Genomic DNA, 26,288 nt, shown 5'->3' with positions numbered 1-26,288 from the left:
ACATTAGAAAATATGAAAAAATAGTAAGAAAAAGAATCACGGATCCATCTTGTACTGTATTTAAAACGACCTTAACCTCTCTCCCCAGGTTGTCAAAGCCATGTCTGTCGGAGTCAGGGGTCATTCTCTGAGTGGGATCTGACCCCAGGAGCCCCACGCTGTCACAGCGAAGCACTGGGTGGGAGACAGGGGCTGCTCTCCACACTCTCGATCTCCTGGCCCCTTCCCACCCCAAGAGAGATCCCCAGCCTGTGGTGCCTGAGGCCTTCACCCAGACCCACCCTGGAGACACAAAGAGGGGGGTAAGGACCTCTCACCTCCCCCCTCACAGGCAGGAGACTGAGGAAGCACAAGAGCAGAGGAGGGAGAAGTGGGGTCTGGGGGAGGGGGTACACATCTGGATTCCTGGCCCAGAGCCCGCATTCCTTCCCTGTGAGTGTGAGGAGATGGGGTCTCTCTCGGGAGAGCTGCGAGGAGGCTGCTGGCCCCTGTCCTGCCCCACTGTAACAGGACGCACCCTGGCAGGAAGACTGGTGGAGACGTGAAGGCCCGGAACCTCATTTGCACGTCCCTCACCCCAGTTGCTCACTAGCCAGGGCAGGCCCAGGCTGGGGCTCTGTCCCAACCACACCAGCCAACCTTGCCTCAGAAATACCAGAGGGGAGAAAAAGGTGGAGACCAGAGGGCCACAGGGCCGCTTGTTTGTGGAAGGGGCCCTGGGGCGGGGAGTGTGTGGGGTGGGGGGCTGTTCGGCCTGTTCTACCCAGGGAAGCGGGGCCGCCTTACCTGGGGGCAGTCCTTGATGTAGTGTCCTTTGTTGAAGCACAGGTGGCACAGGTAGTTGGGTGGGGGCCTCTTGCTGGGCTTGCGGGTCTCAGAGGTGAGGGTCAGGTCCGAGAAGTGCTCAGTGAGGGAGCTGAGGCCATCGGCGATGTTGTTGAGGGAGCCATAGGGCGAGGCGCTCTTGTACATGCTGCTGCTCGGCGCCTGTGGGGGGACAGAAGCTGTGAGGGCTGCCCAGGCCTGGGCACACTCGTTTGCAGCTGTGGCCTCAGGGTAATGTCCATGGGCACGCGCACGCACATGCACATTCGTGAATTCACACGGACTCCCGAGCTGCCCCGGGGCTCTGGCCTCCTGGAGCCTGAGTTCATATTCTAACCGTAGCTGTCCGTCTGTGGGCAAGCCAGTGAACCGCCCCCTCTGGAAAACGGAAGTGATGCCACCTCCTAGGGTGCCTATGAGGCTAAAGTGAGGTCACTTTATCTCCCACCTGGCACTTAGGAACCACTCAGTAAGCAGTGATGATGAGGAGGAGGAGGAGGAGGATTATTAGTTCTTTACACACCGCCAGGAGGTAAGAAGGCGTAGTAGAGAGCAACCTGTTAGATCTGGGGCTCTGCCTTTTACCAGTGCTTTAAACAAGTCACTTATTTCTGAGCTGACTCCGTTTCCCCATCTTACAAGAAAGAGGAGCATTGGCTTGTAGGATTGTTTCCATTGTACAGAAGAGAAGACTGAGGTTCAGCACTCTGCCTGGTCTCCTGTGGCACGAGGCCTGCGCAGACTGTGTCCGGGGAGCCCCGGGGCTGGCCCAGGCCCGCCCTCGGGGAGCCCGGGAGGAAGCAGCCCACCTCTCCCACCTCTCCCACCTCCAGATGACAGGAACCAGATGTCTTGCCTGGCTTCAAAGCAGACGCGGCCCAGGCCCCCTCCTGGTGTATACAGCCTCTATTTATAGGAGTCATGGGCTCTGGGCAGCCAGGCACACTGGAATTTGGCAAAGGTGGGGCCTGTGGTGAAGCTGGCAGGGAACAGCCATGGTCCCCTCTTCCTGGGGAAAGGCCAAGGTTGTAAAGAGGCAGCTCCTGCAGGAGGGTCAATGACAAACCTGGGCATGGGGCCTGGGCATCCTCTGGTCCCAGCTCAGGTGCTCAAGGACTCCAGGAGGGAACCATAGACCTTGGGGAGCCTTCAGTCTAATGGGAAGACAGCCTTGTTCCTGGAAGTCCCCAAGCCGCTAGGGGAAGAGAGCCCCTGAGAGGAGGTGGCCTTAGGCTCCCTTACGAAGATGGGGCAGATGGAGGCTCAGAGTGGGCACAGTCCTGCCTGTGTCCCCTGAGTGTGGGCAGGGAGGGAGGGGAGCTGAGAGCAGGCCCCAGGAGATCAAGTACCCCTCCCCCAACCAGGACAGATGCCACCCCTCACACATGTACACCTCAGCCTCCCTATTTGTTCCATCTCTGGGGGCCTGGCATTCCCTCCTAGAGGACACAGCCCTCACCATCTGGGGACCACCACTCTTCTTGGCTCCCTGGACACTCTGCTATGTGGCCTGGGGCCTGTCCTTTCCCTCTCCAGGCCTCTTTTCCCTCTCCTATAGGCTCAGACTGGAGCCTAGGATCTGGAAAAAAAGACACAGATACCACATCCAAGGCATCCAGGCCAAACACATAGTCAGTCAGCCTATGATGTCTGGGCACGAAACTCAAAGGCTCCTGATGACCATCTCCACTCTACTGCTGCCCAGGGCTACCATGAAACCCAGGACCAGTGGAAAATACCACACAAACTTGCATTCAGTGTGAGGGCAATTCTCCAGCTCTCAGAGGAGCCAAGAGAGAGTGGTCCATCCTGACAGGCAGACGGTCTCCCATCCCTGGAGGTGTGCGAGCCAATTCTGGACAACCTTAAGGGGTGTGCGGAGGGGTCCAATGGCCATGGGATTCGATGATACCAGTCACATCTACTGAGCACTTACAATGTCCCAGGTACTGGAAACTGTACACTTACTAAGATAGCTGATGCTCACCACAACCCTATGAGTCACTGTCCCATTTTACAGATGAGGCAAGTATGTCCAAACTTGTATTGAACGCCTTGAGAAACTTTTAACAAATACAGTTTTCTAGGCCCCACCTCAGACCTACCTACCAAAGCAGTCAGTCACCTGGGACCGAGAACCTAGAACCTACCGCTTTATTGTGGTAAGAAATACATTACATAAAATCGACCATTTTAATTATGTCTTTAAGCATATGGTTCCATGGCACCGAGTACATTCCCGTGACTGTGAGACCATCACCACCATCCATTTCCAGTACTTTTTCATTGTCCCAAACTGAAACTCTCTCCCGCTGACACATTAACTCCCCGCTCCTCCCTCCCCCAGCCCAGATCTGCATGTTCAAGCTCCCCGGGGCAGTCTGTCCAGACCGCCCGGCCCTACCTGGCCTCAGGAGCACCTGGACTTTCCACCCACCCAGGTTTCTCCTGAGCTTGAGTGGAGGCCCCTCCTCACCCAAAATGGCCTGAAGGAGGACAGCATCACCACGGCCTCCCGGAGAAAAGTTCATCCAAACAAGAAACTCCAAGCTCCAAATGGTGTGACTCACCCTCATGGCTGGGAAATGCAATTTCACAAATAACAACCCTCTTCATTTTTTCCCCCCGTTCTGTCTTTTCTTTTTTTCTTTCTTTCTTTCTTTTTTTTTTCTGGATAAGATTTAAGCAAGTTCACAGGAATCGGGACTGTTTTGGCAGCAAACTGTCAAGAGGAAAGGGAAATCTGGTGGGTGCCAGAAAGTGCATTAATTACACCCTGAACAGCCTCTTCCCCCGTCTTGTGGCCACACTGCCCTGCCCACGGGTGACCCCTCGGGCGTCCCTGGGCAGCCAGAGGCCTCCGGGCAGCCAGAGGCCTCCAAGCAGCCTGTCCTCTCCCCAGCAGCTTGACACCCGCACCCCCCACCTCACAAGGGTCACAGCTTCTGTCCCGTGAGGAGCTCGGGGTAGAGAAGCGCAGTTAGAGCTCTCCTCTTCACCGCCTCTCCCCCCTCCCTTGGGTGCTCTGGCCTGTCCCTTCTGGTGGCTCCAGCTCCCCAACTCAAGAAGACACCATCTTTGAGCAGGAAGGACAAAGCAGACAGCTGACCCAACCGCTCTCACGTTCCAGATAGAGAAACTGAGGCCCGGAGCGGCCCAGGGCACAGACCAGGGCACACAGCCAGGCCTGAGGGCCATGAGTCCTGCTTGGCGGCTGGCTAAAAGGGCGGGTGCGGCAGCAAGCTGTTTCCTCTCCGAAGCCCCAAGGAGCTCCAGCCATGGAGGTGAAAGGCGAGTTGCCTCTCAGCCCTCTCCATGGCCTGCGGGGACTGGACACGCCGTGTTCCCTCCTCTCCAGCTGTGGAGTCAGGCCCGGCCCCAGGCTTCCCATCTGTAAACTGCAACCCAGAACAGGGACGGAGGGCAACATGGATGATCCCGGCAGTCCTGCTTTCTCAGGGTCCAGACACCAGCTACTGAAAGACACCCCCAGAGCCCGACACGCAGAGGGCACTTGGTCCCCATGGGCACCACCTGCTCTGAGTCCTGCTGCCTATAGCTGGAGGGTGAGGCCCAGCGGGAGCGGCCCTTCATCAGGTAGCTCCTAACTCCCAAACAGCCACGCTGCTCCACCTGGTGTCCCACGGGGCACCTGCTTCCCTCCCTCTAGTTCTGAACTGGCTGTCCCCCCAACAGGAGGCCCTCTCTGTGTCCATCCAACCCCCTCCAGGACCTGGTCCTCGATCTGGTCATAACTCTAGTGGTGTGGCCTTGAACCCACCCCTTCCTCTTACTCAGGCCTCAGATGTCCCTGCTTCCTCCAGGACCTCACGGCCTCCTGTCCAGCAGGGCTAGGCTGGGTGGGGATCACCCCGTGACTCTGCTGACCCTTGACCAAAGGAGCTCTGAAGCCTCTTCATTTCCCCACAAGGCTGGACATATCGAAAGGCAAAGATTCTGCAACATTCCGTCACCCCCAGAGCCCAGACTGTTTCTGCCATTCCTCACACCTGCCACTGTCCTGGGTGCAGACCATCACAGGCAGAGAAGGGTCTGGGAACCCTACTTGAAAGACGAGGTGATGAATGCCCTAACACCTTAAAGATTTAGGTTGGGGGGTCTCCGAGTTGTCATGGACTAAGTCAAAGGCACTCTCACCCTAAAGATTAAGCTGCTCTGGGCACTGGTTAAGGGCAGCCCCACTACTGTGGTGGATGGAAGCCACTGGACCCAAATCACCAGCCTGAAGGAAGAGACCACCTCTCCCTCCTCCCCACTCCCAGCAGCTAGAGGGAAGTGTGGGATCCTCATACCATACCCGGGGGACAGACCATCGGGCTCCTGCCCATCGCTGGAACTTCTCCAAGGCTCTGGCTTGGCTGTTGGGGAAAGTTAGAGGGGAAGATGCTGAAATCTATTCTGATTCTGCCTGTGTCATAGACTTGACTGGATCCTTTCACTTTCTTGGTTTTCTTATACCTGCAAGAACACTATTTGGATGGGCATTACTGGCTCCATTTTACGGAGCTGGAAACTGAGGCTCAGAGAGGCTGAGCAACTTGCCCAAGGTAAAAGAGCCAGCATGTGGCTAAGGGGAGATTCCCACCCAGATGAGCTGGCCTGTTATATTTCAGCTCCTACATGGCTTCCAAGGCTTGGCTTCTCCTACAGTAAGGAGAGCCAGAGGAAAACACAGGTGGGGACCACTCTCCCTGGGCCTGTGACTTCATGTTGCCAAGCCCCTCGGCCCTGGCAAGATGAGGCACCACCTTCTCTGCGCTCTGTGAGGGGTCTGGGCCCTCAGGCTGGGGGTTCTGCGGAGGGACCTGGGGTGTGGAGGCCGAGATTTCCAGGGCTGACTCAACCGGCCATGCTGTGCTTTCTCCTTTCCCCCCTCCCAGGACAGGAAGCGGGCGCAGCGGGAGGGGGGCAGACAGGAGTGAGGGCAAGTGCAGAGAAGCCTGCTCTGGAGAGAGGAAACCAGTGCAGAGAAGAGAGGAGAGGTAGAAGCGCACCTGCAGAATAGGACACGGCAGTGGGCAAGGCTATGAGAAGGGGAGCGTCCGAGGACGTGTGGCCAGAGCAAAGGCTGAGTCCTACCTCCTCCCCAGACCAGAGATGGCCCTGAAGGGGGGAGGAGGGACTCTCTGATCCTAGTCCCCAGCTCTTCTTTCATCAGCTGGACAACTGCTTTCTTATCCCAAAAAGTCACCCCACACGCCCTTCCAGCCACACAGACACGTGCACACGCGCACACATACACACCCACGCGCCTCTCTTTAACACAAGAAACCATTCATTTCACAAATGGCTCCACCCCTTCTCCAAGGGGAGCTGCACTTCTTCTACCCCTAGGGTCTTCCCCCAGAGCCACACCCCCCACCCCCCCACCCCTGATCCACAAGAACAGGTGGATGTGTGCTGCGCTCAGGGACAGAAGGGGACAACCCGCTGGCAGGGCAAGGAGTTGGCTGATGGGAAAGTGAACTCACACCTTGACTAAAGATTTCTCAGCTGTGGTCAGAGCCCAGCTTGGCTCCTGTTTCTGGGGTCCAAAGCTGACCTGTGGGCCAGGAAGGTGGCAGGGCTAGCCGTCGCCAGAGGCAGCAACCCCTCGCCCAAGACCCCCAAGGGCTCCACGGCCTCCTGGAGGCCCATTCACCCACGCGTGCCAAACACAATTCCCCATACACAGCCAGAGCTCAATGAAAGATTCTAACTTAAATAAGCGGTCCGTGTGCCTTTTGGTGGGGGGGTGGGGAGAGAGAAATGGGGAAAAGACCCTGAGAGGGAGGAGCACGGTGGCAGCAGGACACAGCAGACAAGCCCCAGGGAGACCCTCCCTCCGGACTCCATCCCTCTGGCTCCCACCCAGCTCACCGCTCACCTGACAGGTGCCCACATTTTATAGCCGTATGCCCTCCGCCCCGCTAGAGCGTAAGCGCTGGGGACCAGCTGCCTCTCACTTCCAGAATGTAGTCATGGAATGAAAGCAGAAAGCATGAATTTGACAACCTAAGGGCTGAAAGGGACCCTAATATTCAGCCAGTCCCCGGTACCACTGAGGTTTGCAGCCTCTAGAGCAGGGGGCCTCGGTTTGGGGTCTGTTGTCGTCACGGGGGGCGCCATGACCCCCTTGAAGTCACGTGCAAAGGCATGTCTGTGTGCGCACATACGCCTGTGCTCTGTGCATGAGCGCCGGGAACTCTCGCGCTCTTCAGATTCTCGAAGAGGTCCATAACCAGAGAAGGTCAAGAACCCTGAGCGCACCTAAGTTTCTGCTGGGACACCTCTAGGGACAGGGCTTTATGATCTCCCAAGTCAGCTCTTCCCAGGTAATCAAGCAATCCATAAGCATTTCCCCGGTGAGATAAAACAGGAGATAAGAGGCTGAGGAGAGCATTCACGTGGTCACAAGTCACCCATCCACCTTACCACTTAGCACCCGAGCACCTAGTCAGCCCCAGGCGCTGCCCAAGCAACAGCAGGTGGAAAAAGACGGGATTTCCACTCTCAGCGTGCTGACAACGTAGCTGATGTGACAGACCCACGTGCAGCGGGTGTTCCTCCGCACTAGCCAATGCTACGGCTCGCTTCACCGGAAGCACGGACAGCTCTTCTGTCATGGGCCACGGACGCTGGAGGGAGGTGTGCTCCCCCGTGGCAGCTGGGGGACGCCTCTCAGAGAAGGGGCAGCCTCTTGTGCCAGAAAGAAGTTGGAATCTGTCAGTTGTTGAGGGCAGGCAAGAGTGTTTGAGGTACGAGCAACAACCAGTGCAAAGCTTAGTGTCTTCACGAAGCTTCACAGTACGACCAGAGGAGGACAGAATAAAAGATTATACTCCACCACAACTACCCCCACACCGCACAGACCAAGCCTCCTGAGACCTAGGCTGGAGCCCCGGTCCCGCCACTGATGCCCTGACTATGTCATCCTCCTCTTGAAGAGCCTTGGTTTCCCCACCTGGACAACGGGGACGCTGCACACAGACTATGACATGAGACAAAAATGCTAGTAAATGCTCATGGCCATCCTCTGACTCTCTCAAGCCAGGCCATCCCTGGACTTCCGTCCCCTGGAGCCCCACGCCGGGTTCCTGGGGAGGGGCTGGAGCCGTGGGTACCACTGAGGTACGGACACGGCAGGACAGCTGGGACCTGTGACCAGTGCCCCAATGCCTACCACTCCTCGAAAGGTCTGAGGCCGGAGACAACACGGCAGAGGCACTGCAGTCCCTGGTGAGTGCCTGCCCTGCCCCGGGGCCCCGAGAATGACCCAGGGGATAGCCAGCACCATGAGCCACAGAGCCAGCTGGAGCTGGAATCTGGAAGAGTTCCAGATGTGGTTCTGCCACTGACTCGCTGAGGGTGACCGGCCAGGCCTGTTTTCTCTTCTGTAAAACGGGGGCTCTGAAGAAAGAGATGGCAAGAAGAAAGCACCACCCAAGAGCAGGGGACTGCGACTCGGGGCCATCTTCTCTGCGAGGAGCCCCTTTGCATGCTGACAGAGCCTGGCTAATTACAAATCACTAAGCCTGCCTGCCTTCCTCCCTCCCACCTGACTCAGAAGGTCCCCAAGCTGTGGTCTCCCCTCTGAGTCCAGGCCCGCCCAGTCCACTTAATTTGATGGAGTGAGGATCAGGCCACCTCAGCCTGCAGGCCCTCGAATGATGGTCCTCCTTGCCTGAGTCAGAGCTCAGCTTCCCAGGGCTGGCCAAGGGAGCCAGGCAGCCTCCCAAGCTCTGCTGGGCCGGAAGGCCCATTCCTCCTAGGACCGGGCGCTGCCCCCTCCCCGCCAACCACACAGACCACAGAAGTTGCTAGGAACGAACTCCAGCCCCGGACGCCCACTCTCAGGCCCGCTGAGGCAAACCTCCATTCTCACACAGACATGTGGCTCTGTTCACACATCCACGCCGGTCAGGCAGCCCGGGCTCACCCGCACCTGTGGACGGCACAGGGACACACAAAACCTTCACAAGACTGTCAAGACCTGGGGGCCTTTTAAAGCAGGACACCTTGGTGGCTCCTTGCGTGTCTAACAGCCCTGTCTGCAGAAAGCCTTGTGACACCCCTCCTGCTGTTCTCAAGCCTCCCGTGGACAGACCAGGGCTGCGAAGGGGGGGGGTCTTCGGTGCTGCAGCCGATTGCGCTGGGGAGAGGGCTTGGGTCAACAGCTCCTGGAAGAACGTCCTGAGGGTTGGAAGGGATGTGCCTCGACGGAGCCGTCCCTGCGTCTAGTGATGTTCAGAAGAACACTGTCAAATGTTCTACGCCAAAAACATTCTCTGGTCAAATACTGATGGAAGTGCGGGGCTGAAGAAAGGTAAATAAGTTTCCATGCTGCAGGGCTTCTCAGAGCCTTCACAATGCTGGTGGGTGGGGGGGGGGAGGTGGGTAGCATTGTGTGTCTTTGACCCCAAAGCCCATCCCCCGGCCTCCACAAACCATCATTTGACTGTAGGGCCATGTCTGTCTATCCCTGGAGGAAGAGGGAAAGATAACGGCCCCCCTCAGACTCTGACCTGGAATGGGACAGCCATAGCTCCCCTTAAGGGAGTACAGGTCCAGGCGTCCCTCTGAGGGGCCCAAGAGCTAATGCTCAACAATGAGGGGTACATCTCCTTTTCTGGAGGTAGAGTCCCACAGCCCCCACGCTGCTGCGAATTTAAATTCCAGGCTAAACTTGGCAGGGAAGACCTCCCCCCAGAAGCCACCCAACCCCCACTCCCTCAAAGAACGGCCTTCCCTGGGTACCTAAGGGGAGAGAGAAGGGACTCAACCAAGAGCCCCAGGAGTCTCTCTACAAAGACATATAGTTGTTGCCACAGATCAGGGGTTGAAACTGAAGCTCACAGGGCCCATATTCTAGACCGAGGCCTTTTTTAAAAACCGCACCAAGTGTCTGTGCCTGCTTTGGCCTGGCACCCTTACCACAAGCTGAGAAGCTGAAGAGCCCCCCCCAGCATCCAAGACACCTCCTGGTGCTTGCTCCTGCCCTCGTACACGGACTCTGCCGTCTCTCTCAGCTCCCGGGGCCAGTGTTCCACTCAGAACCCTTGGCTTATCTTCAGCTTCCAGAGCTGAGGTTCCAGGGGCACAATGGGCTTCTGTGCCCCCATGTCCTCAACCCCCCCGCCCAAATCCCAGCTGCATTCATGGTGTTTTGCTATTGTGGTGGGAGCAGCCTGGGGGTGGTGCAGGAGGGGGTGGGCTCTTGGCACAGGGACCGGTGCAGACAGGCCATGGTCAGCGGTCAGCATGCAAGTCACATCCACAGGCACCGCCACCAGGCCTGCCAGGCCTTGCACAGAATGGCGACGCTCCTGAGTCCCTGGGTCCCTTCGCAGAGTCCCCTCCGGCCCCCACACGATTTGCTTCTTCTCCAACCAGCCCCTTGGTGGCATTCAGGTGGGGGGTATTTTTTCATGCCTTCTCAGCCAGTTGCTATTTTGGAGCCATATTAGGTCACTGGCTAAGCCCTGGACGCAGGAAAGCCCAGGAGCACAGCTGGGGCTCCAAGAGGGTTTAGGAGGCGAAGCGGGTGAGGGGTGAGAGCAAGTGAGTCCAAAGCCAAGAAAGCCTTCCGAAAGCCAGCCGGCACAGCCCTCCAGCCCCTCCAAGGAAGCCACTGGCCTGCAAGCGTAGGAGAAGCCCCTCTTACCTCCCCCAACTCAGCCTGTCTGCTCGCGTACGTATCTCTCAAATCCCATACATACCACCCTAAGGGGCAGCAGAGACTAAATTCAACAGATGCGTAAACTGAGGTCCAGACAGAGACAGGGTGTTCCCCCAAAGTCAGGTCATAAGAGACTTTTTTCTACCATTGTTCTGCATAACCTTTACCATCTCCTTTTACACTTGCCCCAGAGAAGGAATGTACCTCTTCACAGGGAAACTGGGGTGAGCAGCAGTGAAGTGACCAGAGACAAGTTTCACTGAGGTCCAGCTGGGATCCTGGATGTTAGACATTCCCAAGAGAAGGCACCACATCCTACCCCTACAGAAGACCCTGGATGGCCCCAAACTCCCAAGCCTCTCAGCAGGGACCCACATTTGGGGAAGAAGGCCACCATCGGGTAGGAGCTGGGGGAGGCTAGTAGAGGCTGATGATTATGGACCCCCCACTTGACCTGTGAGGGGTGAGAGTTCACGGTCACGTGGGTCATGGTCACTGTCCTCCCTTGGGATTCCCACAGCACCTGTGTGAAATTACCTACCACTTACATTGTATCATCTTATCTATCTTCTCATCCGGGGCCCCCACTGGCCTGTCCCTGCTTCCCCAAGGGCCCACACGGAACTCAAGAAATGTTTGGTAGGATAACAACTAAAAGACCCAGGCAGGGAGGAAACACCCAGAACCTGTACTCCAAAGTCACTGGTCAATCAATTCCCTGAAGAGGTGGCAAGGTCTCTTATAAGAGAGAAGGATTCCCAGCCAAGAATAATTCCTCCCGTGGAGAGAGTGCTTTACAGTTTACAAAGAGCTTTGGTAGATAGATGCTTTCGCCTGGCACCAAGGGGTGGCTCTCCAGACCCATCTCCCTGCACTAGGCCCAACCGGCCCAACACAGGTCAACCAATCCTTCTCTCAGCTCGCCTGGTACTGGCCCACCTCTAGACCTCAGGCCAGCGTTTTATATGTCCATGTCCCCTCCTCGTCAGTACTGGCAGAGTTGAACACATTATGGGACCAGAAAGGGAAACCCTCTGCCTTCCCCCTCTCATCCCTAGCACACTCACATATTCACAGGCCCTTCTCCCTGACCCATTCAGGACTCTGACTCTCCTAAAACTAAATGCCGTGCTCAGGTCCAGAAGGAAAAGGAACCCTCAAGTGTGTCCTCTCCTCCACTCCTTCCCCCTGCACTTTTGCAGGGAGAGCTGCCAGAAGATGGATGAGTGAAGGCCACAGAAGGGTATCTGCAGTTCCCAAAAGTGGCAGGAGTAAATGGGAGGGGAGGGGGAGGAGGAGTCCAGCTCAAAGGAGAGAGGAGTGGTATCTAGGAAAGCTCTGGAGAAGACCTCTGAAAAGGGGCTGGGAGGTCCTGGCAATCTGTGTATTTATGTGGCTGGGGAAGACTCGCTGCCCCTTCCACTTCGTAACCGAATCCACCCAACAGGCAGACTTTGCAAAGCAGCCAGCCCAGGTTTCTGGAGAAGGCACTGGGCAGCTGAAACCTCTCCCCCTGGCTAGCCCCCCTCCCAAGAGCTCAAGAGGATTTCCCTTTCATTTCCTTCCAGGCTGGGAGGGCGGGGGACAGCGCAGTCTGTGGGGTCAAGCCCTCACAAACCACTTCCTATGTGGCTGGGGGAGGGCAAGCAGCTGGAGGATGTATCTGGGGGTCCCTGTGTAAGAAGAGCAGGAAAAACCCTGCTCTCCAGGGTGCCCTTCGGGTCGGCCACCACCGAGGTCGGAGGAGAAAAGATTTTAGGCCCCTGCGGAGGAGCTCTGAGCAGAATCTGCACTCCCGGTCCCAGCGAGCGGTGGCCAAGAGGGGGATGGGGTTGGGCGTGGGAAGGACACTTGGAAGGGGCTCTCCGCCCTGGCCGCGCCCGGGCCGTCTGGAGAGAATCCGGAGCCCCCCGCCCAGCCGGGGCTCCCCCCAGTCCCCTTAGAGCAGGGCGCCCCGGGCTGGGAGAAGGAGCAAGAGTGCCCCGCCCGCGCCCGAGCTGCTCCGAGCCGGGCTCAGCCGGGAGGTGACGCGCTCTCGGAGCCCCGGGGACATCGGGCGGCGAGTTTGGCAGAGCAAAGCGAAGCCAAGCCAAGCAGGGCCGGGCAATACGGAGCCGGGCCGGGCCAGGCCAGGAAGAGCGGGGCCGACTGGAAAAGGCCCCGCGCGGTCGACGGAGGGCGGGGGCGCGCGGGGGCACCCACCTCTCCGCGCTGCAGCTGGAAGAAGCTGTTGAGATAGCTGGAGTGCAGGGGCGAGCCCAGCTGCTCCGGGCGGCCCTTCCCGAAGGCCAGCTCTGGGGGCGCGGCGCCGGCGGGCGGTTCGGGCCGAAAGGCATCGAAGGCGCTCGCCTGGTGCGTGTCCTGAAGCGACAGGTAGACCCAGTTGAGCAGCTGGGCGGGCTGGTACACCGAAGCGGCGCTCGTGTCGATGGCCGACAGCAGGCTCATTTTGCGGCGGCGGTGCCGGCCCCTCCCCGGCCGCCCGCTTGCGCCCCCCCCCCCGCAGCGGAGGGGCGGGCACCGGGGAGCCTGCGCCCGCTGCCCACCGCCCGAGCCCCGACGGCGATCGCCCAGTGCCGTGCGCCCTGCGCTCTGCCCGCAGCTACCGCCGCCGCCGCCGCCGCCGCCTCCCCCCGACTGCAGCCGCAGCGCGCGCGGGCGGAGGAAGGAGGCAGCGAAAGTTGGGCAGGAAACTTTTGGGCCCGCCCCCTCCGCGCCGCCCGCCCCGCCCCGCCCCGCGATCCGCTATCTGCCTCAGTGCTGACCCCTTCGGCTCCGTTCCCGGGGGCGGGGCCCATGGAGGCCCCGCCCCTTATGCACCGTCCTTGCCTTCCATTGGCTGTCTCATTGAATATGGAGCAGTAGTGGGGCGGGGCCAGCGGGGAAATTAGGGCTCATCTGTGTTTGCAGCGTTCTGCTGGCCCGCCCATGGGCGGGCCCCTCCCAGGCCCCACCCCGCCCCCCCGTCCGCCCTGCTCCCGGAGCCTGCCGGAGCTCAGGACTGCCCCGGCCTAATCAATCTGCTCTCGCTATGCTTGGCGCTCTTCTGTCTCTCGTTCTTCTAAATCCTCTGCAATTATTTCATTTTCACTCGTTTTTCTTGCCCTGTTTTTCTTCTTTTCTCATTTTCTCTCCGCTCTCTTTCAGATTAGTATCTCCTGTGTCCTGTCTCTGTCCGGCTCGTCGTCTTTTTCTGTGGTTCTGCCTCTCTTAAGTGCGTGTGTGTGTGTGTGTCGTCTTTTCTATTTCCGTCTAGTCTGATGTGTTTCTCTGTCTCTCCCTCTCCCCTCCCAGACACACGCGGGCGCGCGCGCATAGACACACACACACACACACACACACACACACACGCCTCCCTCCCTCCCTCCCTCCTCTCGCTATCACCGTAGGACCCTCCCCCTCCCACTTAATTCCTTCCATCTGCGGAATCGCTTTGCGGGCCGGCTCCGCCAAGGGGGGCCCGGGTTCCTGCCCCAGGAAGGACTCCCCGCCTCCTTCCCTCGCCTTCCCCCCCTCCCCCTCTCCCTTCTCCTATTTCTGCTCTGCGCCGGCCTTTTCCTCCGCCCAGACCCCCGGCCCCAGCCCAACCCGGTGCCTCCGCGGGCCGCCAGGACCCCAGATGGGACTGCGGGAGCTCGGGAAGACGACTGTCACCCATCTTCCAGAACGACCCAGCTACTCCAAGTATGCCTGGGGGGAACCTCCGCCCCCTTCCCCTCCGCCGCCTAACACACCCCGAAGCCCAGGGCCTTCACCCTCTCAGTCTGGGGCAGTCATCCGGCGCCTGCGCTACGCCATCGCCAGGGAACTGGAGGCAAGGCGTCTGGAGGGGACCTAGTCACCTCTCTCACCTCACCCCTGGCTCGGGAGCCATTCCGCCAGGCGTTCAAGTGCCAGGTTGGCTACCTCCCAGCTCAGTGACCTCCCCATGGCACCTAACCTCTGCGAACAAGCCTATTTTCTCCTCTCTAAGATGGGGATGGTCAGGGTCCTTCCTCTGGGGATGTTTATGAGCTGACCAGTTTGAGTTTGGTAAGCAGAAGGCATTCCATAAAAGTCAGCTCTCCACCACCCCCTCCACGAGGATTTCTCCCACTACCTGCACAGACCGCATCTGTGGGTGCTTGGACCTGAATGGGCTTCAGGAATGTGTCCCCCTTGCCCACCATGTCACCAAGAACCCCTTCGATGTTTTTGTCTCAGATCATTCGATGATGTCAAAGATTCTGTCTATCAAACGATCTGTGATTATTAATACAAATGATAGTGCTTATATCAGGTATATTTTAATATATGTTTATTTTTCAGAGACCTATCCCTTTACATTTTAAATCAGTGTTCAATCTATTTAACAGAAGGTACACATTTGTTAGAAATACATGTAATAACTCCTGGAAATATTTGGAGTCATCTCTGGAACTCTACTACTATCTTTAAGGTTCCAAGATGGGAGGAGGAGGAATAGGATTTAAACCACCGACTTAGACTTTCCCTGGACATTTTAGAGAAAACTGTTGTTCAGAGAGGGCACATCTTCCAATTGCACAAGCAGGCAGTCGGGGAGCACAGAGGAGACCCTGAGGCACCCAGGCCCAGCCCAGAGCTCTCTGTCTCTGCCCCCCACTCTCCTTCTGGGTCAAGGGAGTCCTGTTACGTAGCAGTGCTCGAGCATTTTTCCCCAGTGTGGGTGGCACATTCACACTGCTTCACGGGCCAGCAGGTACCACCAGGTATAAGGCAATAAACAGGAAGCAGTGAACCTATGGAGAAGGGCTAGCTACTCAAAACCTTTCTGTCATGGTTCTCAGCCTGAAACTCTGAGTCTGTCACCTGCCCAGAGAGACATCTGCTCTGGGGTTCCCTGTCCTTCAATGATTGGCTGCTGTGAGGGTTCTTGTCATACCTGGCAACCATGCTGGTGGCCTCTGCCCATTTTTCCCCCTCCCCACCCCTGCCCCATAGTTCCCACACAGGGCCTGCTGCATAGAAAGTAGATGATCCCCAAGTGTTTGCTAGGTGGAGGGCTGGATGGAGGGTGGGAGGGGTGGCCCGATTTTGCTCCCCTTTGAAGCCTGAATGGCTCCTTTGGTTTTGCACTTTGCTTCCTCCTCTTGCCCGCAGCACACCTGCCCAACACGTGAGCTCTGTACCCAATGAGTAATCAATAAATGTGAACAACTGACAGGCAGTTTGCCTGAGTAGCAGCTGGTTGCCCTGAGGTCAGCCCCTCAGCCAGTCCCCAAAGAGTCCCTGAAACAGCACCTCCTGTGGGATGGGAGGTGATGGGTGCGGAGGGCCAGATGGGTATCAGGGGCTTGGGTACCAGGCTCAAAAGACCCACCCAGGCCCAAACTCTGTGCCTCCCCTCGCCCCCTCACGTACACATCAAGAAGCCTTGTATTTAAATGTCAGAGGTCCTAGCCTAAGCCTTCACTTCAGAGAGGAGGAGGCCCCATGGCCCAGAGAAGGAAAGCGACTTGCCCAAGCTCACCCGGGAAGCCTGATGGCTAAGCCACCTTTGCCTAATCCACTCCACATCCTCATTCCCCTCTCATTGGTCCTCATCTGGCAGTCTACTGGTGTGGCAGCTCTGGTCCCAGAAACGGAGGTAGGAGGGAATCCCAGGCGAGGCTTACTTAGGTCCCTGTCCCCTTCCCTTTCTGGTACTCGGTCTACCTCATGGTCTCCAGAATGGGACAATGGAGAAAAGTTTGGATTCGGAGAACAGAGACCTGACCAAGTGGCCTTGGGCAAGTCTCTGCCATCTCTTTTTAAACCTCCATTTTCTCAATTACTGACTGAGGTGGTCAAGTGAGGATGTGAACAAGAGGACGGTGCTTTGCTAACTCTGAATAAGCCATCATTCAAAAGAGAAGCGTGGTATTAATAATCGAAACAAGAGAAATACTCAATTTATCTGGACTGGTGGTTGAGAGGAAAAGGGTGCGTGGAGGGGAGTGTCTGTCCCTAAAGTTCCCCAGACAATAGTCTGATAGATGTTTGGGGGAGTTTCAAACCAAGAGCTTTGAGCTCAGAGACGCAAGAGGAGCAAGCAGAGGTCTCCGTGGGGGAATCAGCCTCAGTTTGGGCTTGAAAGGCAACCAGACATGAGCAGAGGAAGAAGAGGGATCTTCATGACCATGTGCTAGTTGATGCTGCTTATTTCTCTAAAGCATGTAGCATGGTGACTTCCAACCCTTAGCCCTCTTGAACCTGCCCGCACTGCATGCCTCAGCAATAAACAGCAAAGTGCACCCTGGGAAGGCCGAGTGTGTCTCTCCTCCGGGCCAGGGCCAGGCATTGGGTTCCTCTGGACTGTGTGTTGTCACAGAAGGTGTCGGTTTACAGCAGTGATAGCAAATGGCAAAGACTCTCCCCGCATGCGCCACTGCCCCATCCCCCCACCCAGGACAGAAATCACTGAGTGCAGAACTCTTCCCCAGGCATGATTGCAGATTCCTTCTCAACACAACACTCTGTGTCACCACGAAGGGTGGAGCTGACCCAGAAGATGAAGACTATTTACTGTCTCCTCTTCCCATGGACACAGAGTCTTTGTTGCCAGGGCATATAACTCGGTGACTGCTAGCTCGATTTCAGCATCTTCGTGCAAGACTCTGACCATCAAACCATGGGGGCAGCCTGACCACTCCGGGCCCCACCCACAGACTCATGACTCTTGATAAAAGAACCACAAAAGGTGAGGGGATCCATGAACCTTAAACTCAGCCACCCATTCTGTGTCGGTTCCGAGTTGTGGAAAGTGCCTGGGCCTTTGGAGACGGTCCATTTCCCAGCTGTGACTTCGGCAAATTGATTATCCTCTGCTTGACAGTTTGCTCATGTGCAAAATCTTCTCCCTTACTTGAACCCCAGGACATAGGAAGGCATTGGACGCTCTGATGGCCTTGGCCTCTGGAAGGCCCTCAGAGGGTGCTTGCTGGGTTTCAAGGCTGGACATGTGCATGAGCATGAGGGGGACCAGCCTGGATGTCAGAAGCCTCGGGTTCTCTCACCTACCGTTGTGCATGGCCCAGGGCAAGCTGGCTGAAGGCCCTGGACATCTGATCCCCAGAAGTCATCAGAGCAGGCCATAGGCCCCTGCTCCCTGAGGAGTAGCCCTCAGAAAAGTGCTGGGGCAGAGATGGGTCCTCCTTCACACAGGAGCTAGAGGAAGCCATGATTCTCCTCCACTCCTTTCAATTTCCCATCACCTTTTCCTTAAAAACAAAAAACAAAAAACAAGCTATATACATTTTATCGATAGCCCCTTAGCAAACCTCAATCTGTGCAGATATCCCAGGCCCCCAGGGCTGGAAAGAAGATGCCTGGTCACTCAGGACCTGTGATCAAAACGTGGTCCTGTCCTCTTGTAGAGCACTTGGGGGAGTGGCTCTGGAATTTCCATGTATTTAGGCTTATGAAGCATCTGTTTGGAAAAAGGGGATTAAAACACCCTAAAGTTGAGTGCATAGCACTCTCTACACTGTTTTGGGAAAAGTCTTGCCCATATCAAAGAATGGAGAAAGTTGGCTGATGGAGACTTTGGGAGGGGCTCAACCTGGCCCTCGAGGCACCCCTTGGCCTTTCTTGCTTGCTTAGACAATCTTTCCTTGGCCACCCATGAATAAAGTCCAAACACCTACAGAGCATGATGTTCAAGGCCCTGTGGGCCTCTGGCTATTGACCTCCTTTGTACCCTAATTGCCAGCTCAATCTACCTTCCAGCTTCTAAACCACATGTGTTCCCCCCCCCCCAGCAAAATGAAACAACTGGCCTTTCCCACTCATGCAAGGCCTTCTTTGCCTCAGGCCTTAGCATATGCTGTTCCCCTGGCAGGAATAGCCTCCTCTGTTAGCCTCTTGGCAGTCTGCTCTCACCCTTCAAAACCTAGCTGAAAAAATGACTACCTCAAAGAAGAATTTTGTAATCATAACCCCCGTTCTCACCCTCACACCCGCCCATTCGATATTCTCTTTTATTCTTGACTAGAGGGTGTTTGCATGGCATTATGATGTTCATAGAATGGTCAGTCCTCCCTTCCCACCCCCTTCCACCCAGCAACACTACTGGACTATGACTCCTTTGGCTGACTCAGCACTGGAGCAGAACCTGCCCTCTGTTTACTTAAGGAGTGAGTGAATAAACTCAGCTAAGCTTTGTGGTTTGTGGACTCAGAGACAGGAGACCGTCAACTCTGATCTGGAACAACTCAGAGACTCGAGGATTGCAGAAACGCAGGGGGGCTCTGGCAAGAAGGGTCACTGCACTAAGCGTCCATGTCCTCTCTCCACTTCCCAGCCTCCCTTGCAGCTGGGGACAGCATGGGACTTGTTCTTGACAACGGGACAGCGAGTAGAAGGAGGGTGTCTCTAACGAGGCGGCAAGATGAGGTGTGGCTTCCCCGTGGTTTCTCTCTCCCATTCTTGAGATGGGAAGTGAACGACTCCACGACAGAAGAGGGCAGATCACTGAATCAGCGCTGCAGGAGATCTGAGGCAGAGAACCTCCCAGACCGTGATGTGCACTACGGACAAACTGTCTGCTCTTCGGCCGCTGAGACTGGGGGCTTATTTGCTGCAGAAGCAGTCCGCTGTAGCTCAGCTAATGGAGGGGCTCGAAGATGATCTGGTTCAAAAACCTCTCTTTACCCATTTGAAAACTAGTAGTGAGAAGAGGAAAATCATGTGGCTTCTGGCTCTGTGATTTTGAGTTGGCCCCTGAAACATTAGGGGGTGACAGCAGTCACGTCTTCTGATGTCCAATGCCAACCTTGTCCCTCTCCCTCAGCCCAGCTGCATGCAAGGGCATTAACCATAACCCTAGCTTTGTAACATTATTTTGCAATTAATTATTTATAAATGGAACCAGCCCCTGCGAACAAACCAGCCAACATAAAAACTAGGACCTTGGCAATGACTTGTATATACCTATGAGGTCTACGCCTAGCCAATCCCCCAGGCTCCCCAACCCGACATAATCACCGTCTGGAACCATTTCCTTGCATTTCTTATTTAGAAAGTCCTGCCTCATATATGTGTATTCTAAAAATATATCTTTGCTTTGTTCTTTTACATGATTATAAGGGGGTCGTGCTGTTTGAAATCTTTGAGACTTACTTCTTCCACTTCTCATAGTACTGCTAAAGTTGAATCATATTAAAGTCGTGCCACTGTAATTCATTCATTTGGATGCTATATCCTAGCCCATAGTGCAACTGAGCTCACCCTCCACTCAGCCACTCTCGGGCTGATGGCTCTTGACACAGTGCCCCTAGGACTCTTCCTGACATGCACTCATTCATAAGAGCATCTCTTGAGTATATGCATTTGCTGCATTGTAGAATATGTAGAGGTTCACCTTTTCAAGATACTGCTAAATGTTTCCAGCATAAGAGGTCCTGTGGGTCGACACCCTCCCCAACACTTGATTTCAGACTTTTTAATGTTGCCACAATGTGTGTGCAGTTAGTCCTCTTGACACTGCGGCAGGCTCCCTGATTTCCCTGGACCTCAGTTTCCAAATCTGCTGCAGGGAGGTGATACTCAGAGGGCCTCCAAAGCTCCCAAAGTGAAGGTGACGTGGAGACTGGGTGGTGTCTGTGTGGGAGACATGAAGCCAAGGAGCAGAAAGGCGGCCTTGCTTCTGCCGTGGCCCTCACAGCAGGCCGCTACTCCCGTCTGAAGCCCGGGGACCTGGCAGGAAGGAGAGAAGGAGCACCTGACCCGCAGAGCTGGGTGCTCAGCTGGAATACGGGAAGCAGAAGCAGGCAGAACATGCGCGCTCAGGCTGGGAAAAGATTCAGACCCTCCCGAGAGGCCAGCTCCTCACAAACCCAGGCTTGGGGGGTTTTCCTGTTGGCTCCTGAAGTGATATTAAGTCAAGGATATTGTTTACCCTGGTCTCTGCCATTGATAAGACAGAGAAAAACAGCTCCAACAAAAACATTGATGCCACCAGCCCTTCCTGCCCCTTGCCTTCCTGGTTAGAGTCCTTGTCTCCTGTGCTCCTTCCTCCCTCTCCTTCCAGAGACTGTGATTCAGGCCCAGACGCCGTGTGGGATGGAGGAGTGGAGGGTGAGCTCAGTTCCCACGGTCATGACCTCCGTGGGCTCCAAGCTCCATCTAACCCTGGACCTTCCGCATGTCAGAGCTCAAGGCTCCAGGGCAGTGGTGAGCTCAAGCGGGCTCACACGCACTCACTGGAGCAGACTGTTACGTGTTTACGGATTTTGTAAGCCAGTTGTTAAACACCGCTATTATTAAACATTAAATTATATAAGATTACAATTAAATTACTTTGAACACAAAGGTAGTAAATACTCAGAACTCATCAAGTCCTAATTATTTTATTATGCCTTACTGTTACCCGTGCTCTTGATAACAAGAGCATTCTATTTTCATGGTGGAAATGCTAATGGCGTGTTCCTGTGCATCTCTTCCCAGTATACATTGGTCACCTGAATCCGACCTTGAAACTGGCGGGAGTATTTATACCATGGAAATCAGTGAATGCTACATATCACGGATCTTTTTTTTTTTTTTTTGGAGAGCTAACTGTTAAACATTAACCACTGCTCCTAGGCACTTCCTCCAAATCCCCCCTCTGAGGTCCAGAGAGGGCTTGAGATTTGCCCGAGGCCACACAGTGAGTCATGGGTGGTACAGAGAGGAGAGTCCAGGCTTTCTGAGGCTTCCACCACAAACACACCACACTTGTCCCGTGGGTCTGTGTTCCTGTAAACTCTCTAGATATGCAGAACACTATCTCATTTTTTCTCCATTTTTAAAGGAAATTCTTTTACAATGGCTGTGTATTATCATTGTCAAAAATTTAAGCCACCTGTGATCCCACCAGCCAATGATAACCAGTGTTAACGTTGTCATATACATCATTCTAGTCTTTTCTCTTTCTCTTTTAACATTAAAGCAGATCAAAAACTTCATGTACTGTTTACGGTCTGAATCCTGTTTTTGTTTTTCAGCTCAGCAAGATAATATGCCATCTTTCCAAGTCAAGAGTTATCCTTCTCCAAAAGATTGAGTACCTCTTTCCGTGACAAGAGCTACCTTTTGCAGTCAGACAGAACTGGTTTAAATCTCTGCTCAGGTAGGTATTTGCTATGTGACTAAGGACCAGGAAAGTAACCTCTCTGTGCCTCTTCTATAAGATGAAGACAGTAATAGCCCCTATTTCATTGCATTATCCTGAGAATTAAAAGAAGATGCATAATGCTTTTAACACTGCTGGGCAGAGAGGAAGCTCTGAGTAGCTATTAACTAAGTTTTTTGTTTTGCCTTAATGTTTCACCATGGGTTGCTTTCTACCTGTTGTGTGCTTTCTCAGGAGCTGATGCTAAGCCTCAAGCAGGAACAATTAAGAGGAGTGAAATTGCGCTGAAATTGACATTGCCCAAACAGAACTCTTGATTACCTGCAAATCTGCTCCCTCCCCATGGTAACCCATGTCAGTAATCAACACTGCTGTTCCCCAGCAACCCAAGCCAAAAACTAAGTCATTACTAATTCCTCCCTCTCTCTCCCTTTACATCTAATTCATTAATAAGTCCTGTCCATGCTGCTTCTAAAATACATCCCATATCTGCCCATCTGCCTCTGTCTTCACCGCCAACATCCCAGTCCAATCCTCTATCCTTTTGTGTCTGGATTTGTGCAACACCCTCCTCACTGGTCTTCCTGCCGCTCCTCTTGCTTCCCCCCACTCCCCCCACAATCTATTTTACACCCAAGGGCCAGAGCAATATTCTAAAAGCAGTGTAACCTGTAGGTTACAACCAGTTAGTGGGTGTGAAATCAATTTAGTGGGTCATGACCTGATTTTCATTTTAATGAAACAGAAGAATTGGGACTATCAGAATACACGGCACCAAATATCTATTGTTTTGTGACATTTTTGTTTTATTTTGATACGTTTAAAAAACATATGTTTGTATACATACCTGGTGTACCTGGTCATGATATAACGTATATTTCTTTCTTGTGTGTGTGTGTGTGTGTGTGTGTGTGTGTGTGTGTGATAGGCACCCTTAAGATAAGATCTACGCTCTTAACAAATTTTTAAGTATACAATACAATATAGTTAACTGTAGGCAGTCTGCTGTGTGCTAGATCTCTAGAACTTAGTCATCTTGTATACCTGAAACTTTGTACCCATTTCCTCCTCCTCTCAGCCCCTGGCAACCATGGTTGCACTCTGCTTCTATGAGTTTGACTATGTTAGGTTCCTCATGTAAGTGGTATCAAGTCATATGTGTCCTTCTGAGCCTGGCCTATTTCATTTAGCACAAAGTCCTCAACATGTATTTCTTTTTCTTTTTTTTTTTTAAAGATTTTATTTATTTGACAGAGAGAGCGCGAGCACAAGCAGGGGGAGTGGCAGGCAGAGGGAAAAGCAGGCAGAAGCAGGCTCCCCGCTGAGCAGAGAGCCTGATGCGGGGCTCCATCCCAGGACCCCGGGATCATGACCTGAGCCAAAGGCAGACGCTCAACGACTGAGCCACCCAGGCGCCCCTCAACGTGTATTTCTGAAGCTACCGTTCTAAAACATCTATCAGATGCCACTACACTGCTGTTCAAACTTCTCCGACAGCTTCCAGCCCACTTGAACCAACCCCAGAGACCTTCCCCTTTCCCCAGGCCCTACAGGACTGCCCTGCCTCTCATCTCAGCCTCTCTTTTAGACGCTGGCCTTCTTTTCGTTCTTCTAACATCCTCGGCTTGTTTAGGGTTTCTTAGGTTACGAGCCAACTCCACTGCCTGGGCCACTCAGCCCCAAATATGTGCCGGGCTGCACGCTTCATACGGGCTTCACCTCAAACATTGCCTCCCTGCTCACATATCTGTTCACTTATGTATTGGCTGTGTCCCCCCAACTTCACCCACCTCCAAACCAGGATGTCAGCCCCCTGAAGACAGGGGCCTTGCCTAGCACGTGGCACACAGTAGGACATCGCTGTGTGTTGGTGGGTCAGTGCACTGACCGAGCACCTAGGAGCTCTGTGTCTTCTCACACCTGGAAATGAGCTCGCAGCTCTCCCTGAGCACCTCCACACAACCGCCCTTGTGACCTACTACCTAACTCACCGCCCCCCGCCCCGCCGCCGCCAAAAGAGATAAGAGATGCCATAAGGTCACTGAGCGAGTGCGCAGAATGAGGAGTGCAGCCACTGTCCCCTGCTGCCCCTGGGCTCCCCGGCCGGTAGCCAAAGGCTCTGTCCTTGAGCCTACCTCAGGCCCCAGTCCTGTGGCAGTTCCGGCTCTTCTGACCCTTTATGGTTTGACACCTTTATTCCTTTTAGCTTTGTTATTTTATTTTGCTTTATTGCATTTTATTTGGGCTGTATTTCATTGCATTTCAGTATTTTATAATCACAGTCCATAGCTTCTGTATTCTGGCGAAGGCTAATGATTTACTAGGAAATCCTGAGCTTTGGTCATTTTTATTCTCCCTGCATCTCCCTCCCTCCCCAGTGAAAGCTCTCTCAGGCTGAGCCCCCCCTCCCCCCCACCGTGCCCCACAGGCTTGGGAAGAAGGCACTACGCTTCCCCCGGGCGTTCCCCTTCTGGGTGAGTTTCAGGGTTTGCCACAGCTCCCCCATCCACCGTGCAAGAGCTGATGCTCTTCCCAACGTTGTGGGCCCCAACGCCAGAGCCTCAACAAAACCTCCCTGAACCTTGGTGTTCTCATCAGTGCTTTTGGCACTGGGATCTGTGCTGTGCCTACTTCTTAAGGCTGAGACGATCCAATTAAAATAACAGATGTGAGCACCCTTCCTGGACTCTGAGGCTCAATCTGATAGTGAGCAAGTGTGCACAGTCATGAACAGAGAGCACTCTCACTTACCCCACAGACATTCCTGTCCGGAAGCTGACTTGGCTGGTTTTGAGTCCTTTCCCCATGCTGGTCACCCTCCTCAGGCTGATACTCTTCTCTCAGCCATGCTCAGACCTGGCCCTGCCCTCCCAGCCTCCCGGGCCACTAACAAGGCTCTCTGATTCCTATGGCCGCTCCGGCCTCCTCATCTTCCTCTGGATTTCCAGGTTTAGCAAAACAAAACAAATAAACCAAAAAATAAGGCTGCCCAGCTAAATTTGAATTTCAGATAAACAACGAAGAAAATAATGTTTTTCGTATAAGGATGTCCATGAAATATTTAGGACATACTTATACTAAAAAACTATTCGTTGTTTATTTGAAGTTCAAGTTTAATTGGGTGTCATGTACCTTATCTGGCAACCCTACTTCAGGGGTTTCCTCAATTTGCCTTGGGTCAATCAACCTACATCACATTCTGCCTTGGTTTCGTTTTCCGAAAGGGAAACATAATTTTCAAGAAAGTTATGAGACTGAAAAAAAAAATGCTTGAGAAAGTCCAAAAAAGTATGACTCATATATGAGGTTGAGCAAATCTTATTCTCCCCCAGGTCTGGAGGTGGTGTCTGTGTCCTCCACTGTCCCCAGCCAAGCTTCCCACCCAGGCTCTTCTACCTCTTTAAAGCCCCTGCTCGGCGAGCTTCCTGGCATCGGTCACGACACCTTGCCTCGCTCTGTGCTCAGCTGCCTGCCTGCCCCATCAGTCCCTGATGACGTCATACCTGGCACTTCATCTTCATCTTCCCCATCCTGCGGCCTGCCATTGGCTTGAGTGGCTAAGAAATGAATGATCACCTGCCTCAGTTTGCTCAGGACAATCCAGGCTCATGCCTATTACTCCTATGTGGACTGTAGATGAAGAAAGCCTCCTTTCACTTGCAAAAGTGGACAATCCATTATATGCTGACCCATCGCCTCCCTATACCTTCAGGTCCTTGACTGGTCCTTCTCCAAGGACTGTCACTGCCACTGCCCTCTGGTCCCCCTACTCCCCCCAGCCATACTCTGGCCATGTCACCCAGAGCCACCCTGCCTCTGACATTGAGAATATAAACATCATTCTTTGACCATAACTGCTCTCCTTCCAACTGACTGGGTAATAGCCCAGCTTCTCTTACTCCCTTTTTTCCTTTTTTCCCCATCTACCTTCCATGTCTTGGCACACCTTGTCAATCAGTCTTGTAAAAATCCCTCTGGTCCCATTGGCCCAGCCGTCTCACCTGGGTGAGAAATTTCCAGGACGGATTCATTCATCACCAGCCTTCTCTGGACTGGCCTGGGCCGTCAAGCGCTGCTGGAGAACCTCACACAATCAGACAGTCTGAAGTCACTAAATGCTTGGTCTTGGCAAAGGCAGGAAGGAATATGTGCTTCTGGAGGGATGCCCTGACTACAATGTGGAGCAGAAACTGGAGGGGAGGGCCTGGCAGACAGGAAACCAGAGAGGAGTTATTCATTCACCAAGACTTCATTGAGTACCTGCTTTTGGTCATGATCCCGGTCATCATTAAAGCTTTAATTAATTGCATGGGCCATGGGACAGAGAGGGAAGGATGTAATCAGGAGTTGTCAAGGAAGTTTGGTAGGGTATGGGGAATCTGCAAGAACAAAGCTCTAGGAAAACACCCAGCTCTCTGGCTTGGGTCACTGGATGGTCAGGCCTCACTGAGACTGCAAACATGGGGAGAGAAGAGAAGCGAGTTTTCAGGGAGGGGTGAGGAGCCCAGCATGGACAGCCTGGGCACCCAGGCCCCAGGTGAACAGGTGGATAGGCCTGAGACTAATTGGATATGCAAGTCTTTGGGAAAGATATCTGTGCTGAAGTGCCAATGTGGAGATTAAAGAAGAGATTAAAGCAAGATCGGACGAAAAGTTGGCTCTGCAGTAAAT

The 26,288-nt window shown here is 54.3% G+C and overlaps 1 protein-coding gene and 1 long non-coding RNA gene across 3 annotated transcripts in view; one reads left to right on the top strand and one right to left on the bottom strand.

The window, feature by feature from the left end:
• Positions 1-13,148, bottom strand: part of ZCCHC24 (zinc finger CCHC-type containing 24) — a 61,023-nt gene extending 47,875 nt beyond the window's left edge. The window contains exons 1-2 of one of the 2 annotated variants that reach the window (XM_078077513.1): positions 12,707-13,148; positions 787-987 (exon numbers count right to left, since the gene is read on the bottom strand). In XM_078077513.1, coding sequence (XP_077933639.1) covers positions 787-987; positions 12,707-12,952 — 447 coding nt within the window. In that variant the 5' untranslated portion in view covers positions 12,953-13,148. The remainder of the gene's footprint in view (positions 1-786; positions 988-12,706) is intronic. The other variant, XM_036089824.2, reaches the window with a different exon arrangement.
• Positions 13,149-13,484: 336 nt separating this feature from the next.
• On the top strand, positions 13,485-25,471 carry LOC118534152 (uncharacterized). The gene is made up of 3 exons (XR_013449722.1): positions 13,485-14,188; positions 21,490-21,614; positions 22,854-25,471. It is a non-coding gene; the product is annotated as an uncharacterized LOC118534152 (long non-coding RNA).
• Positions 25,472-26,288: the final 817 nt, after the last annotated feature.

Source organism: Halichoerus grypus, chromosome 7 (assembly GCF_964656455.1).
Source record: "Halichoerus grypus chromosome 7, mHalGry1.hap1.1, whole genome shotgun sequence".
Classification (NCBI taxonomy): Eukaryota; Metazoa; Chordata; class Mammalia; order Carnivora; family Phocidae; genus Halichoerus; species Halichoerus grypus.
This window is presented reverse-complemented; position numbering and strand designations above follow the sequence as displayed.